Source organism: Somniosus microcephalus, chromosome 5 (assembly GCF_052327205.1).
Source record: "Somniosus microcephalus isolate GS21.2 chromosome 5, FLI_Smic_1.0, whole genome shotgun sequence".
NCBI classification, from domain to species: domain Eukaryota; kingdom Metazoa; phylum Chordata; class Chondrichthyes; order Squaliformes; family Somniosidae; genus Somniosus; species Somniosus microcephalus.
The window spans coordinates 256727597-256740254 of record NC_140991.1 but is presented as its reverse complement, the minus strand read 5'-3'; the positions used below and the strand labels follow the sequence as shown (position 1 = coordinate 256740254).

Sequence of the window (12658 nt, the reverse complement as noted above, 5' to 3'; positions counted from 1 at the left end):
TAGTTTTGCCAGAATGTTATAAAGCAATGTCATTCTACTCAAAACAATTCCAGTTCCATTTTAAAAAATAAAGTTCGAAGTCAACAGGAAAAAGTCCATTATTCACTGATATCTGCAATAAATCTATAGTAGTTTAAAGTCAATTAACCGTCTGCACACTTGTTGTATCCAATAAAATATCGTAAGTGACTATCTATACTAAACACAATGATGGCCAAGTTCAACGTATACATTTACAAAGAACAGAAAGCATCTTTAGCATCAAGGTGATTTCAGTCGACTTAACACTCTTGGAGTTTCAATGAAACAAGATTATTTCCTGTGGAGTTTCTCGGGGACTTGGGAGTGCAGTTTGACATTTACTGTGGTCCACCTGCTGCCTCAATACAAAAGCTGTTCACCCGTTGCTGTAATGCAGCAAATTTATTGCCTGCGTGGTTTTAATGTGGGGCCAGGAGGAACACTCCTGCTCCTGCCAGGTGAGGAAGATTGGGGCCATCGAGGAGGGGGGAGGTGAGAAAGATCGGGCCGGCCATCAGAGGATGGTAGCCAGCTTCATGCTGATCAGTGGTGGGGTGAGGAAGATCGGGCCGGCCACCGAAGGATCGCGGCCGGCCTCAAGATCATGGGGGGCGGGGGGGAATTCAGATCAGGGCTGGCCTCAAGATCATGTGGGGGGGGGGGGGGGGGGAGAAAGTGAAGAGATCAGATCGGGGCTGGCCTCTGTGATCGTGGGGTGGTCCGGGATGCCAATCGGAGGCTTCATGAGGGGATCTCCGATCACGGGTAGGCAGGCACCCTGGATCCAGGAGGTAGGTATAAAGGCACTTACCTCCTGGCTGCAGCAGTCCTCGCCTTGCTGTAACTGCTGGGTTTTACGAAGTGTGTAAAACCCGACCAGAGAGTTAAAAACAAAATGGTGGTTAAAGAAGAGGCTTTCAGCCACATTTTAATATTTAAATTGACATCCCGCCTCCTAGTAGCAGGTTGGTTGCCCGTCCCCAACTCTGTTAAAACAGGAAGTGGGAGGTTTGGAGGCCGGTTCAGGTCAGGATATATAGGGAAGGAAAACAAATGTGAAGAATAGCTTGTTTTATGCAAGTATGATCCCCCCACAGTAATGGAACTCTAATTTTTAAATAGAAAGAGGAACAAACTTGCATTTATATAGCATCTTTCATGTCCCAAAACACTTCACAGCCAATTAAATATTTTTGAAGTGTAGTCACTGTTGCAATGTAGGGAAATGCACCCGTCAATTTGCGCACAGCAGTCGTACACAAATTGGCTGAGGAGGGAGCTGCAGCTTCTACCCAATCAGTATGCATCAGTTTCAACATTGCACGACAGTACAGACTGCATAAGAACAAATGTGCAAGGTTCATCTTTGTTGGCCATCTGAACCAGTTATTTTACCTCGACCCTAACTGAATCACATCCCAATGTACTAACCTGCTATATCACAAACTCCCCTTTATTGTTTGTTGAAAACAGAATGGATTAAATAAATTTCAGTGTAATCTATTGATAGCTAAACACAACATGGTGTGCATAAGGTCCCTTTCCAGTAGCCCCACCACATTCACACCCAAACTGAAAAATCGAGATAGGGAAACCATATCAACAAAATTAAAATCTAAACAAAAAAACTGTAGAATACAAGGATCACTACAGTTCAAACTTCAGATCACACTTTATAGTATAATTCAATAATCTTTGTAATGGTATGCATATTGTGCTGCACGATCTATCCAGCTTGCTAAAAAGGTTGGGTAAAATGGCCTGTAGTTAACAGTAACAGATACCTTGGGGTCACTAAATTGCATTATTAGAAACCATTTAACCTAGTATTATGTCCTCATAGCAGACAATGCTGAACTGTGACGCTTGTGTCAGTCTTGGCTCAGTGGAAGCATACTACCCGAGTCATAAGGTTGACTTCAAACCCTACTCCAGAAACTTGAGAGCTTGAACACAGAGCTAGGAGACAGTTGGGTAAATCGCAAGCAGAGTGGAGGAACTTGGTGAACGCAGGAATTCGGTGGAGGAGGAAGGCGACGGCCGAAACGTCTAACTGAAAAGGAGTGGAGCCACAGAACCCAAGGTCTCTAAGTTAATAGACGAGAGCGGACCTGCGGGAGAGCGAGAGGAGCGGCTACAGATAAAGGTAGGCCGAAGAGTACGGAGCCCGGAGGAAGCACGAGCGTCAGGGAGTGAGGTAAGCGATGTCCGTGCAAGGGAAGGAGCCGATTGGTGAGCAGCTGATGATTTATTTTAAGTCTTAAGTTTATTTCTGTTAAGTTACTTAGGCCTAAAAAATTCAGTTGCTTTGCGCCTCCCGGGGCACAAAGCAACTAGCGCCACCAACGCCACCCGCAAAATTCAGCAGGAGGTTAGCGGCAGCGGTAACCCTTAGCGCCACACGGCGCTGCGCCACCGCCGATGACGCCATCATCGTGCACAGCGACCTGCTCAAGCCCCGGCCGTGATCTTCTGTAGTGCCCCGACTTACCGCCGGACGCTATGCCCGACAGGGTCAGGGGGACCTACCTGCGGCCGGGGCGGCGCTAATTAAAGGGAAGGTGCCAGGCGGCCATTTTTGTTGCAGGCCACCTGCCAGCACCTGTTGCTGTCCCCGGCCTCCTGAACAGCCGCCCCACGGAGTGCCGGCTGCGCTCTGTGAGCCCGGCACTTCTCTTGAGTGCCGGGTTCTTTTGCCAGTACTCCGATCCGTGGTGGCCCAGCTGGGCCCTGGGTCACACTGCGCTAGGCCCCTCCCCTTTAATAAGGGGCGGAAGGCCTGCAATACCTCGGCAGGTGACGCTGTGGCACATAGCGCCACGATATTCATTCGCAGCGCCCCAAGAGGTGGGGCGCTTCCAGTAGCGCCCCGCCTCCCTCTTGGGGCGCTACCAGTGAATTTCGGCTGCTGGGGTGCTAACTTTTTCAGGGTGCTAAAAGTAGCGCCCCAATGGGGGCACGTCCCAATTTTTCCCCCTTAGTCTATTAAGTAGAGGCATGGCAGGGCACCTCGGTCCTGTGGAATGCACATCTTGTGCCATATGCTAATTTGACAGGGGGATGGGCACCAGGATGTAGCATTTGAAAGGAGAAACAAGGTGCACAAAGGATTGGAAGAGACAGATAGCACTAGAAATAGTCTGACCCCACCTAATACTGTACTAAGAGAAAATACAAGGTGGTCTAAGATAGGCTTACAGTGCATGTGTGTGAATGCACAAAGTGTGGTTAAATAAGGTTGGTGAGCTGTAGGCACAAATAGACACATGAGAATATGATGTTGTGGTGATAACGGGGACCTGGCTCAAAAAAAGGGCAGGATTGGGTACTAAATATTCTTGGATATAAAGTGCTCACGAAAGATAGGGAAGGAAAGAAAGGAGGTGGGGTGGCAGTATTGATTAAGGAGAATATCATAGTGCTGGAGAGAGAGGATGTCCTGGAGGGGTCAAGGACAGAATCTATTTGATTAGAGTTAAGAAACAATAGAGGTGCCATTACACTACTGGGTGTATTCTATAGGTCACCAACTAGTGGGAAGGATATAGAGGAGCAAATTTGTCGGAAAATTACAGAGAGGTGCAAGAACTATAGAGTAGTGATAATGGGGGACTTCAACTATCCTAATATAGACTGGGACAGTAATAGTGTAAAGGGCAGAGAGGGGAAGAATTTCTGAAGTGTGTTCAGGTGAATTTTCTTGATCAGTATGTTTCTGGCCCAACGAGGAAGGAAATATTGCTGGATCTGGGGAATGAGGTGGGTCAAGTAGAGCAAGTGTCAGTAGGGAAACATTTAGTGAACAGTGATCACAGTGTGATAAGGTTTAGATTAGCTATGGAAAAGGACAGGGAGCAATCTAGAGTAAAAATACTTAATTGGAGGAAGGCCAATTTCAATTGAAAGCAGGCGTAGTGGTCTGCTGGCCAGTTCATATGAAGGCCACCTAAGGGTCTGGGTCTGGGTCCTGGCAAGCAAGACGAATAATTTCCCAACTCTTCTAGAGACACCAACACGGTTAACATGTTAATCTCTAAAGCCAAAAATCCAGGACAGTCTCACAAATGAGCTTATAGAAGAGGTCATCCAGTGTGATTACAATTGCAGTTGATTTCCACTCAGATGCCTCGTGTAATATACATGAATGGAAATAAAAGTACTTTGCAGTAAGATGGGAATGAATCCAATACTCATGCCAACTGTGTTGCAAAGCTAGTAGCATTCAGTTATTGAAACAGTTGACATCTTGCTTACATGATCCTCTTTCACAGAAATTTTGCTCAGTGAAGCAGCAATCAAAAAGAATATGGATATGTAGGGCTTCACAGTGAAGCAAAGGGGAAGGTAGTTTATTGTGTATTACAATTTCTAAAAGAATAACTCCTGTTGTGGAAGTAATAAAAAAGTTGAAACCCAAAACTAACATCCATGAGATATTCAACACAGTTGGGGAAATTTATCTGAGCATTAGCTGGGGAAGAGTGCACTGAAATGAATATTTCGAAATTTATTTTGATATCATACCTCTCCGACTTTAGCACAGTCCTCGGCCCGTTTGTGCAGGGCTGCCCATGTATTCTCATACCTTTAAAAAAGATACAAACAAAACAAAATTAATAGTGTAAAGGGCAAAGAAGGGGAAGAATTTCTGAAGTGTGTTCAGGAGAACTTTCTTGATCAGTATGTTTCCAGCACGACAAGGGAGGAGGCATTGCTGGATCTGGTTCTAGGGAATGAGGTAGGTCAAGTGGAGCAAGTGTCAGCAGGTGCACATTTAGGGAACAGTGATCGCGGGTTTAGTTATGTGGATAAACTGGAGAAGCTGGGTTGTTCTCCTTGGAGCAGAGAAGATTGAGAGGAAATTTGATAGAGGTGTTCAAAATCATGAGGGGTCTGGACAGAGTAGAGAGAGAGAGAAACTGTTCCCATTGGCAGAGGACACAGATTTAAGGTGATTGGCAAAAGAACCAAAAAGGTGAAGTAAGAAAAAACTTTTTTACGCAGCGAGTGGTTAAGATCTGGAATGCAGACTCAATCTTATCTTTCAAAAGGGAGTTGGATAAGTATCTGAAGGAAAAAAATTTGCAGGGCTACAGAGAAAGGGCAGGGGAGTGGGACTAACGGAGTCGGCACGGACTCGACAGGCCAAATGGCCGCCTTCCGTGCTGTAACCATTCTACGATTCTACAAAAACAGTAAGATTTGCCGTTTTAAAAAAAATATTTGATCAAGTAATCTTCTGAAGATAAAAAAAATAGGAACTCTCTGCTTTTTTAAAACCTGATCTTAAAGTTCATTTTCAGTCAAATGCCAATTTTTAAAAAGCCATTGCTGTCACTTCTAAAATGGGTAGTGGAAGCAGGGAGGCAAAAGAAAAACAATGTTGGAGAAAGATTTTAAAGTTGGGTTTGAACAATAGAAGTTTATTTTTAAAAATGAAAATGAAGTTCAAATAAATAGGACAAGAAGAAGAAGAAGAAGTATTTATATAGCGCCTTTAACGTAGTAAAACATGCGCTTCACAGGAGTATTAAGACAAAAAATTTGACTCAGCCACATAGGGAGAAATTAGGGCAGGTTGGTCAAAGGTAAGTTTTAAGGAGCGTCTTAAAGGAGGAGAGAGAGGTACAGAGAGGTGGAGGGGTTTAGGCAGGGAATTCCAGAGCTTAGGGCCTTGGCAACAGAAGGCACGGCCACCAATGGTTGAGTGATTATAATCAGGGATGCTTAAGAGGGCAGAATTAGAGAAGCGCAGATATCTCGGGGGTTTGTGGGGCTGAAGGAGATTACAGAGATAGGGAGGGGCGAGGCCATGGAGGGATTTGAAAACAAGGATGAGAATTTTGAAATCGAGGCATTGCTTATCCGGGAGCCAATGTAGGTCAGCGAGCACAGGGGTGATGGGTGAACGGGACTTGGTGCGAGTTAGGACATGGGCAGCCAAGTTTTGGATCACCTCAAGTTTACGTTGGGTAGAATGTGGGAGGCCAGCCAGGAGTGCATTGGAATAGTCAAGTCTGGCACCAATGTAACTAGTAAATGGTTCTGTGTAGTTTTTTTAAAAGTCATTTAGTTATTAAAATAAGGTTACTCACAGGTAGTGAATTAGACACAAATGTTCTCTGTAAGCTGCATGGCCACACAATGCTCCAGGGACCCCACATGGCCGGCTTGCAATGAGAAAAACCGCACATGTGCAGTATTATGAATGGCCTGCGCTGCACCAAACAAAATTACAGGGAACATTGCTAGATACCAATTAAAAATGCTTATTTTTTTGCGATAGACCCATTTTCAATTGTATTAATAAAACTACACCAGGTTACCTCTCAAATATACAGAGGAATATTTAACGCAAAATTTGTTTAATTTTTTTTTTTTTTTTTTTTAAGGGTGTCCTAAAACGCTGCCCGATTGTGCTGGTTCATGGAGGATTTTATGTTTGGCGATATGCAAATAAATTTGAGCAGAAACCGGAGCAAAAAAGACATTTCTGAAAACTAGCACAATTTGCAGCAGGATCACAATTATGCCCAAAGCGGAAGCTCTTGGATTTATGTTTAGCGGGCCAGAATTGCAGTAGGGAATCAGGCAGCACTTAACAAAGCCCAAGTAAAATGAGTAACCACTCCTGTCAGGTGAAAGGCTGAGTCATGTATAATGACAACTGAAATAGACAGAACCACCACTCATTTAGCACGAGCTGCATTTTAACATAAAAACACAGTAATGACCACAAAAGTTGCTAAAACAAGATGGCTCGAACATACTTCTGCTGCAATGTGATCCTCAATTCACCATCAAAAATGCAAACTCTCAATACAACTAAACGACTCTTATCCAGTGAAGAGCCAAGTAGTTCTATGGTTGTCCTAGAAACATAGAACAGAAAAATAGGAGGAGTAGGCCATTCGGCCCTTCGAGCCTGCTCCGCCATTCAATATGATCATGGCTAATCCTCTATCTCAATACCATATACCCACTCTCCCCATACCCCTTGATGCCTTTTGCGTCTAGAAATCTATCTATCATCTTCTTAAATATATCCAGTGACTTGGCCTCCACAGCCTTGTGGTAGAGAATTCCACAGGTTTACCACCCTCAGTGAAGAAATTTCTCCTCATCTCAGTCCTAAATGTCCTACCCCGTATCCAGAGACTGTGGCCCCTCGTTCTAGACCCTCCAACCAGGGGAAACATCCTCCCTGCATCCAGTCTGTCTAGCCCCGTCAGAATTTCATACGTTTCCACGAGATCCCCTCTCATTCTTCTAAACTCTAGTGAATACAGGCCTAGTCGATCCAATCTCTCCTCATACGAAAGTCTGCCATCCCAGGAATCGGTCTGGTGAACCTTTGCTGCACTCCCTCTATGGCAAGTACAGGAAACTCTTTTTTATCCGGCACCGACGTGGTGCCGGTTTATCAAAAAGTCCGGATTACAGAGAGGTATAGTAAAAGGTACGAGAGCTCCGTACACAGCAACAAATCCAGGCTTCCCTGTTGCTTAGCAACAGGTGCTGGAACCCCGGCCACAAGATCCAGGTGTCCCTATTGCTTAGCAACAGGTGCTGGAACCCCGGCCACAAGATCCAGGTGTCCCTATTGCTTAGCAACAGGTGCAGGAACCCCGGTTACACAGCCACAGATCCAGGAACGGCCACTAATATGAAGTAAAACTTACCTGAACCTACTCTTGAATTTTGCCGGTTAACAGAGATTTCTGGTTATTTAGGTGCCGGTAAATCGAGTTTCCTGTATATCCTTTCTTAGGCAAGGAGACCAAAACTGCACACAGCACTCTCACCAAAGCCCTGTATAAATAAATCCTAGTCAAATGGGCAGAATTTTTTTTTTTTTGCTTTGAAAAGTGCAGAATTTTTCCTCTATTATTTTAAAAGATTGCTAGGCAAAATATTATTCTGTTCCAATCTCTGCAATTCTTTGTGAAGAGTCACTGCACCTTCTGATAACTAGATGTGCTGTTTGTGACATTCAAAAGTAGTTTCTCATTCCAGTTGTAATAGTAAAGGCCTATGTAAACTTGGCATACGGCAATTCACTCCACACAAAGTTATAAAGGCTTTGGCTTGACTATGGAAGCTACTTTCTGCCGTGGGGATGAATAGAGAGCATTGGCAGATAGCCTGAAATCATAATACAGATTTTGATTCCACTACTCCTTTACCTATAGCAAAAACATTGGATAAAGATTAATGGATTTTTACTCTATGACTGAACATGTCAAAATTTTGTTTTTATGGCCACTTCGTCAGTCATGTACTGTAAATTCAGTTGGAAAAAGGGATGTGCAAGGCTTTGACTGGTCCATCACATAGTTAGCACTGTGGGTAGACATCTGCATTAAAGCAGATTGAATTTCCTCTGAAAAAAGCAGTTATCAAAACTCTATTGAACATAAATCCATGTTTTAAAAGACTGCAGATAAGTTCGATTTCACAGTTCATTTCCACACCACCTCCCTTCCACTTTCTATCGTATTGCATTCAACATAATCCACTTCAGTGGTTTTCAGCTTATTATTCATATGACCTTCAAATAATTTTCCTCTGTCCCCTTGCGCATTGCAAGAGTGCTTGGTTTTTGATTCAAGAGATACTTTACTGCCATATAACTTGATTTTTTTTTTAAACTAAAGGATTGCTAATAATCCATTTTCTTACTGCACCATTTACACTTTATATCATTGTAATCGGTTAGCCCACAAAACCTTTAATCACTCATTAAAAAATGCCCTCTAATGAAACCTTTCAAACACAAAGTATCAGCCATATTAACGATAACAAAAATCGCACAAGCAATAAACCACGTCAAGTTAAACTAAACAGTACAACATTAATTACTGGCAAAGGTTCACCTGTCCCTGGAAATTGCCCTGAAAGCAGTCATGTATCCTAGTTATTTCACTCATGCAGTAACTGAATTGTTAGTTCAGATTTTAAAACGAGTTATACTAATGAAGCCGCAAAACAATTAATAAAAACTGTTTTCCACAATGTTTGGTGATAGCATACAGCAGGACTGAATAATTCTTTTTGCAATTGGTGTGATGCTGACCTTTAAATATGTAACTTGCAATTCAGTAGAGGATTGAAAGAATCTTGAATACAGGTTACTTTTCTCGGTGAAAAAGATACACACACAAACAAATCTGTGGCTCTGCTCACTGCAACTCAAAAGATGTGGTGTTTTATATGGATCTAAAATCCCATGTATTATTCTTCTGGGCAAGGTATGCATCCTTTAAGGCCACAAAGTCTGTTAAGTAAACACTGCGGGCTCGATTTTCAGCGTGCCGTGGAGTCGGGATTAGAGGCGTGCGGGGGGTTAAATTCCCGAAATCGGGGGTCCCGACCCCATGCCAGTTTCGAAGGAGGCGGGTACCCGCCCCGCACTGGGACCCGCCTCCGAGGCAGGAAGGGATTAGTGCCAATTAACTGCCTGTTAGGCAGTTTTTAGCCTAATCCCTATTTTTAAGCTTGAACTGTGGGATTCCCGACGGCTCCAAACCACGCCAAGTTGGAGGAGTCGGGCTGTCGGGTTGAAGGGCTTGGAGGGGTCAAGATGTCGGTGTTCAGGTGAGTGATGTGTGCACGAGTGCAATAAGTGTGTGTGGTGTGTCTAAAGTGATTAAATAAGTTTTACATACATTTTCTTACCTTTTCAGCCTTCCTTCCTTTAGGTTCGGGGAGTCCCTCATCTCACTGGCACAGAAAGCAGAATGGCTGCGAACTGTCAAAAGTGACAGCCTGCAGCTTTCTGTGCAGGAGAGATTTCTAACCGAGTCTGTGGAGAAGGACTCAGGTTAGAAGACTGTCAGTGTTTGACAGCTTCAAATAGCTATGAAACACTGATATTTCATCTGTCAAAACCTCTTGACAGATGAAATTTCAGTCTGTGATGTCACCTGTTGCCGGGTGGCCCTTAATTGGCCTGCTGAGTGGGCTCAACAAGGTCAATCAAGTTAAAATCGCGTGGGTTGGCTACAACTCGATGGAGGCGGGACTACAACCCCGAAAGTTGTAGTCCTGCCTCCAACCCGACTCCTGAATGAAAATCCAGCCCTGCAAGTTCACAGAGGTCAATTAACAGGCTGCATACATTCAGGCTCCATTATTTTGTACAATTGAAAAGTTTCTATGTTTCTTCATAGTTGTTTTTGAAGTGCAACACAGAAATTGGAGTGTGACAGAGAAAATGCACGTACAACTTAATGGCCCGGAATTTACAGTAAACAGCGAAGCAAAGGCATTCACTGCTGGCCCCGACGTACACTTTGCACAAGGATCTCGAGATCCCCATGTCGAGATCTGCGGGTTTTCTGACACTCAATTCACATCAATGAAGTATAGTGGGGAACTATAGTGCAAACTGTTGTGATATCAACAGGCTGTCTAAACAACCAATCAAAATGCAGAATTATCAGACAGCAAACAAGGAAGTGAGTGAGCTCTTAAAATTCTAACTTTTTAAAAATGTTCGCGAAAGCAAAACAAAAATTGGGACTCTCACATGGGGAAAAAGCAAACCTGAAACAAAGTTGGGCAAACTTTAAAAATCGTTTCTTAAACATTTAAATTTTATTAAAATGGACAAATTTCACATTGCACAAAATTAAAATTAGTTTTCCAGGCCCTTAACATTTGTTTAGCAGTAATAACGCTGTCACAACCCCAGTTACACCTAATTCCATTGGGACTAACTTTCAGTGGGGAATTTAACAGCATATTACCGCGGAAGAGCTGAAGTTTTCGTCAGTTCCCTGATTTGGCTGATTACACAGATTGCCGGCTATGTGGAGGCCGGGGGGGCGCAGGTGGAAGGGAGCACAGTGTAGCCTGATTTGGAGCCATCATTGACAGACCGCAACTTCAGAATTTCTGCATGCGCCAAATCCTGAAGTTGCGGTCAGTTTCAAAGGCGGAATGACATCGAACGTTGCCAGTTCACCGTCATCACAACTGCAAATTCTGGTCTATAATTTTTTATAATGCTGGCAGATCTGCCATGATGTTGGTCATGGTGAGTCACAGAATATACCATTTTAGAACAGATATTGGGCCGGATTTTGCCTTCAGTGGCAAACAAACGGTGCTAGCCGTTCATTACACTTTCATCTGCCCACAGACCTTCTATGAGATTTTGCACTGGAACTTACTGTAATTAGAAAGCCATTTCAGTGCAGCGCCTTCTACAGGGGATCTGGAACCTGTGTGACCAGTGTATCTACTTATCCAATCAGATTGAAGAATCGTTAAATGAGCAGCACCAAATCTGAACCAGGAAGTGTAAGTTAAAATATTTAATTTAACTGCAAATTATGTATAGAAAGAGACCGAAAAAGTTATTTACATTTAAATCTCCCAACAATAATTAAAATCTGAAGGCATGAGACTCCACACTTGTAAAAGTTAATTTTCAGTACCAGAGAGGTTGTTTGACAGTAATTATAACATATTAAAAATGTACTTACACTGGAATGGGCAAGCCCTAACTTTTTCTGGCGAGTTTAGTGCGTATATCTCACAAGTACAGCAACTTCATGCTATTCCAAGTATTTCAATGCAGAGTCTCTCGGCGAGATACCAGTATAGCGCAGCTTCTGGAGGAGCGAGGCAACTTGTTCAGCAACTTCCTGATTTCCATATTTAACTGCGCATGTGTGGTCACCGGAAGTTACTGTCCAATTTACACTTTAATAACGATGAGCGCCATTAGCCTCACCGTTATCTCTACAGCAAAATCTGGCCTATACTGTATATTTAATCTGGAAGCATGTAACAGATACTGATCAGGGTAGTACAGAGCAACATCCCAAGGTATTCAGGGGCTAACCAACCACAAGTGCCAAGCTCTAGTCATTTATGTAAGCTCTATTATCACACTGCCTTTAACGTCTTCAGACATGTTAATTCCCATCCACCCATTAAAATATACCTACCTACCAGCTGCAAACTTGGTGACCCGTTCCCAAATACTCTACAGCAGCACTCTATCCAGAGGAAGAGGGACCCAGGGCAGTTCACTTAGAGACCCTCCCTTATCCCCAGACAGCTGGATGAATGCCCCAGTGTATCAGATTAGTACAGCAACTTCACGCCGTTCCATGTATTTCAATGCAGAGTCTCTCGGCGAGATATCAGTATGGCGCAGCGTCTGGAGCAGCGGGACAACTCGGATTTCTGCGTTTAGCTGCGCACGTGTGGTCACTGGAAATTGCTGTTCGATTTACATTTTAATAACTGAGCGCTGTTCGCTTCACCGTTATTTCTACAGAAAAATCCAGCTCATATGCCATATAATGCACATCGGATCAAGGACATGATTTCCAGTAACTAAATAGGTCAAATTGTTTATATTACATGGTATTCTTAACTTTTTAATTGGTACTGCAAGATCAACTTCTGCAATTGTCTATTTTTTGATGAAAATTATGAATCAAGAGTTCTTGACTATTATGTATGCCTTTATGTATACATTTCATTTTAGTTTACTTATAAAGGCCAGAATACATAGCAAAATGGTCGCCAAGATATACCATATTGCAAGTCAGTACCTGGTGTTTAGCAGTACTGTGGAAGGAAGACTTGATAGCAATTGGGCGGTGGGTCATGCAGT

General features: G+C 43.4%; 1 protein-coding gene across 2 annotated transcripts in view; it reads right to left on the bottom strand.

Moving 5' to 3' along the window:
* dtnbp1a (dystrobrevin binding protein 1a) overlaps nucleotides 1-12658 on the bottom strand; it is a 345343-nt gene that overhangs the window by 282571 nt on the left and 50114 nt on the right. For both annotated transcript variants that reach the window (XM_085988856.1, XM_085988854.1), the window contains exon 4: nucleotides 4546-4606. In XM_085988856.1, the coding sequence (XP_085844982.1) occupies nucleotides 4546-4606 (61 nt within the window). The remainder of the gene's footprint in view (nucleotides 1-4545; nucleotides 4607-12658) is intronic.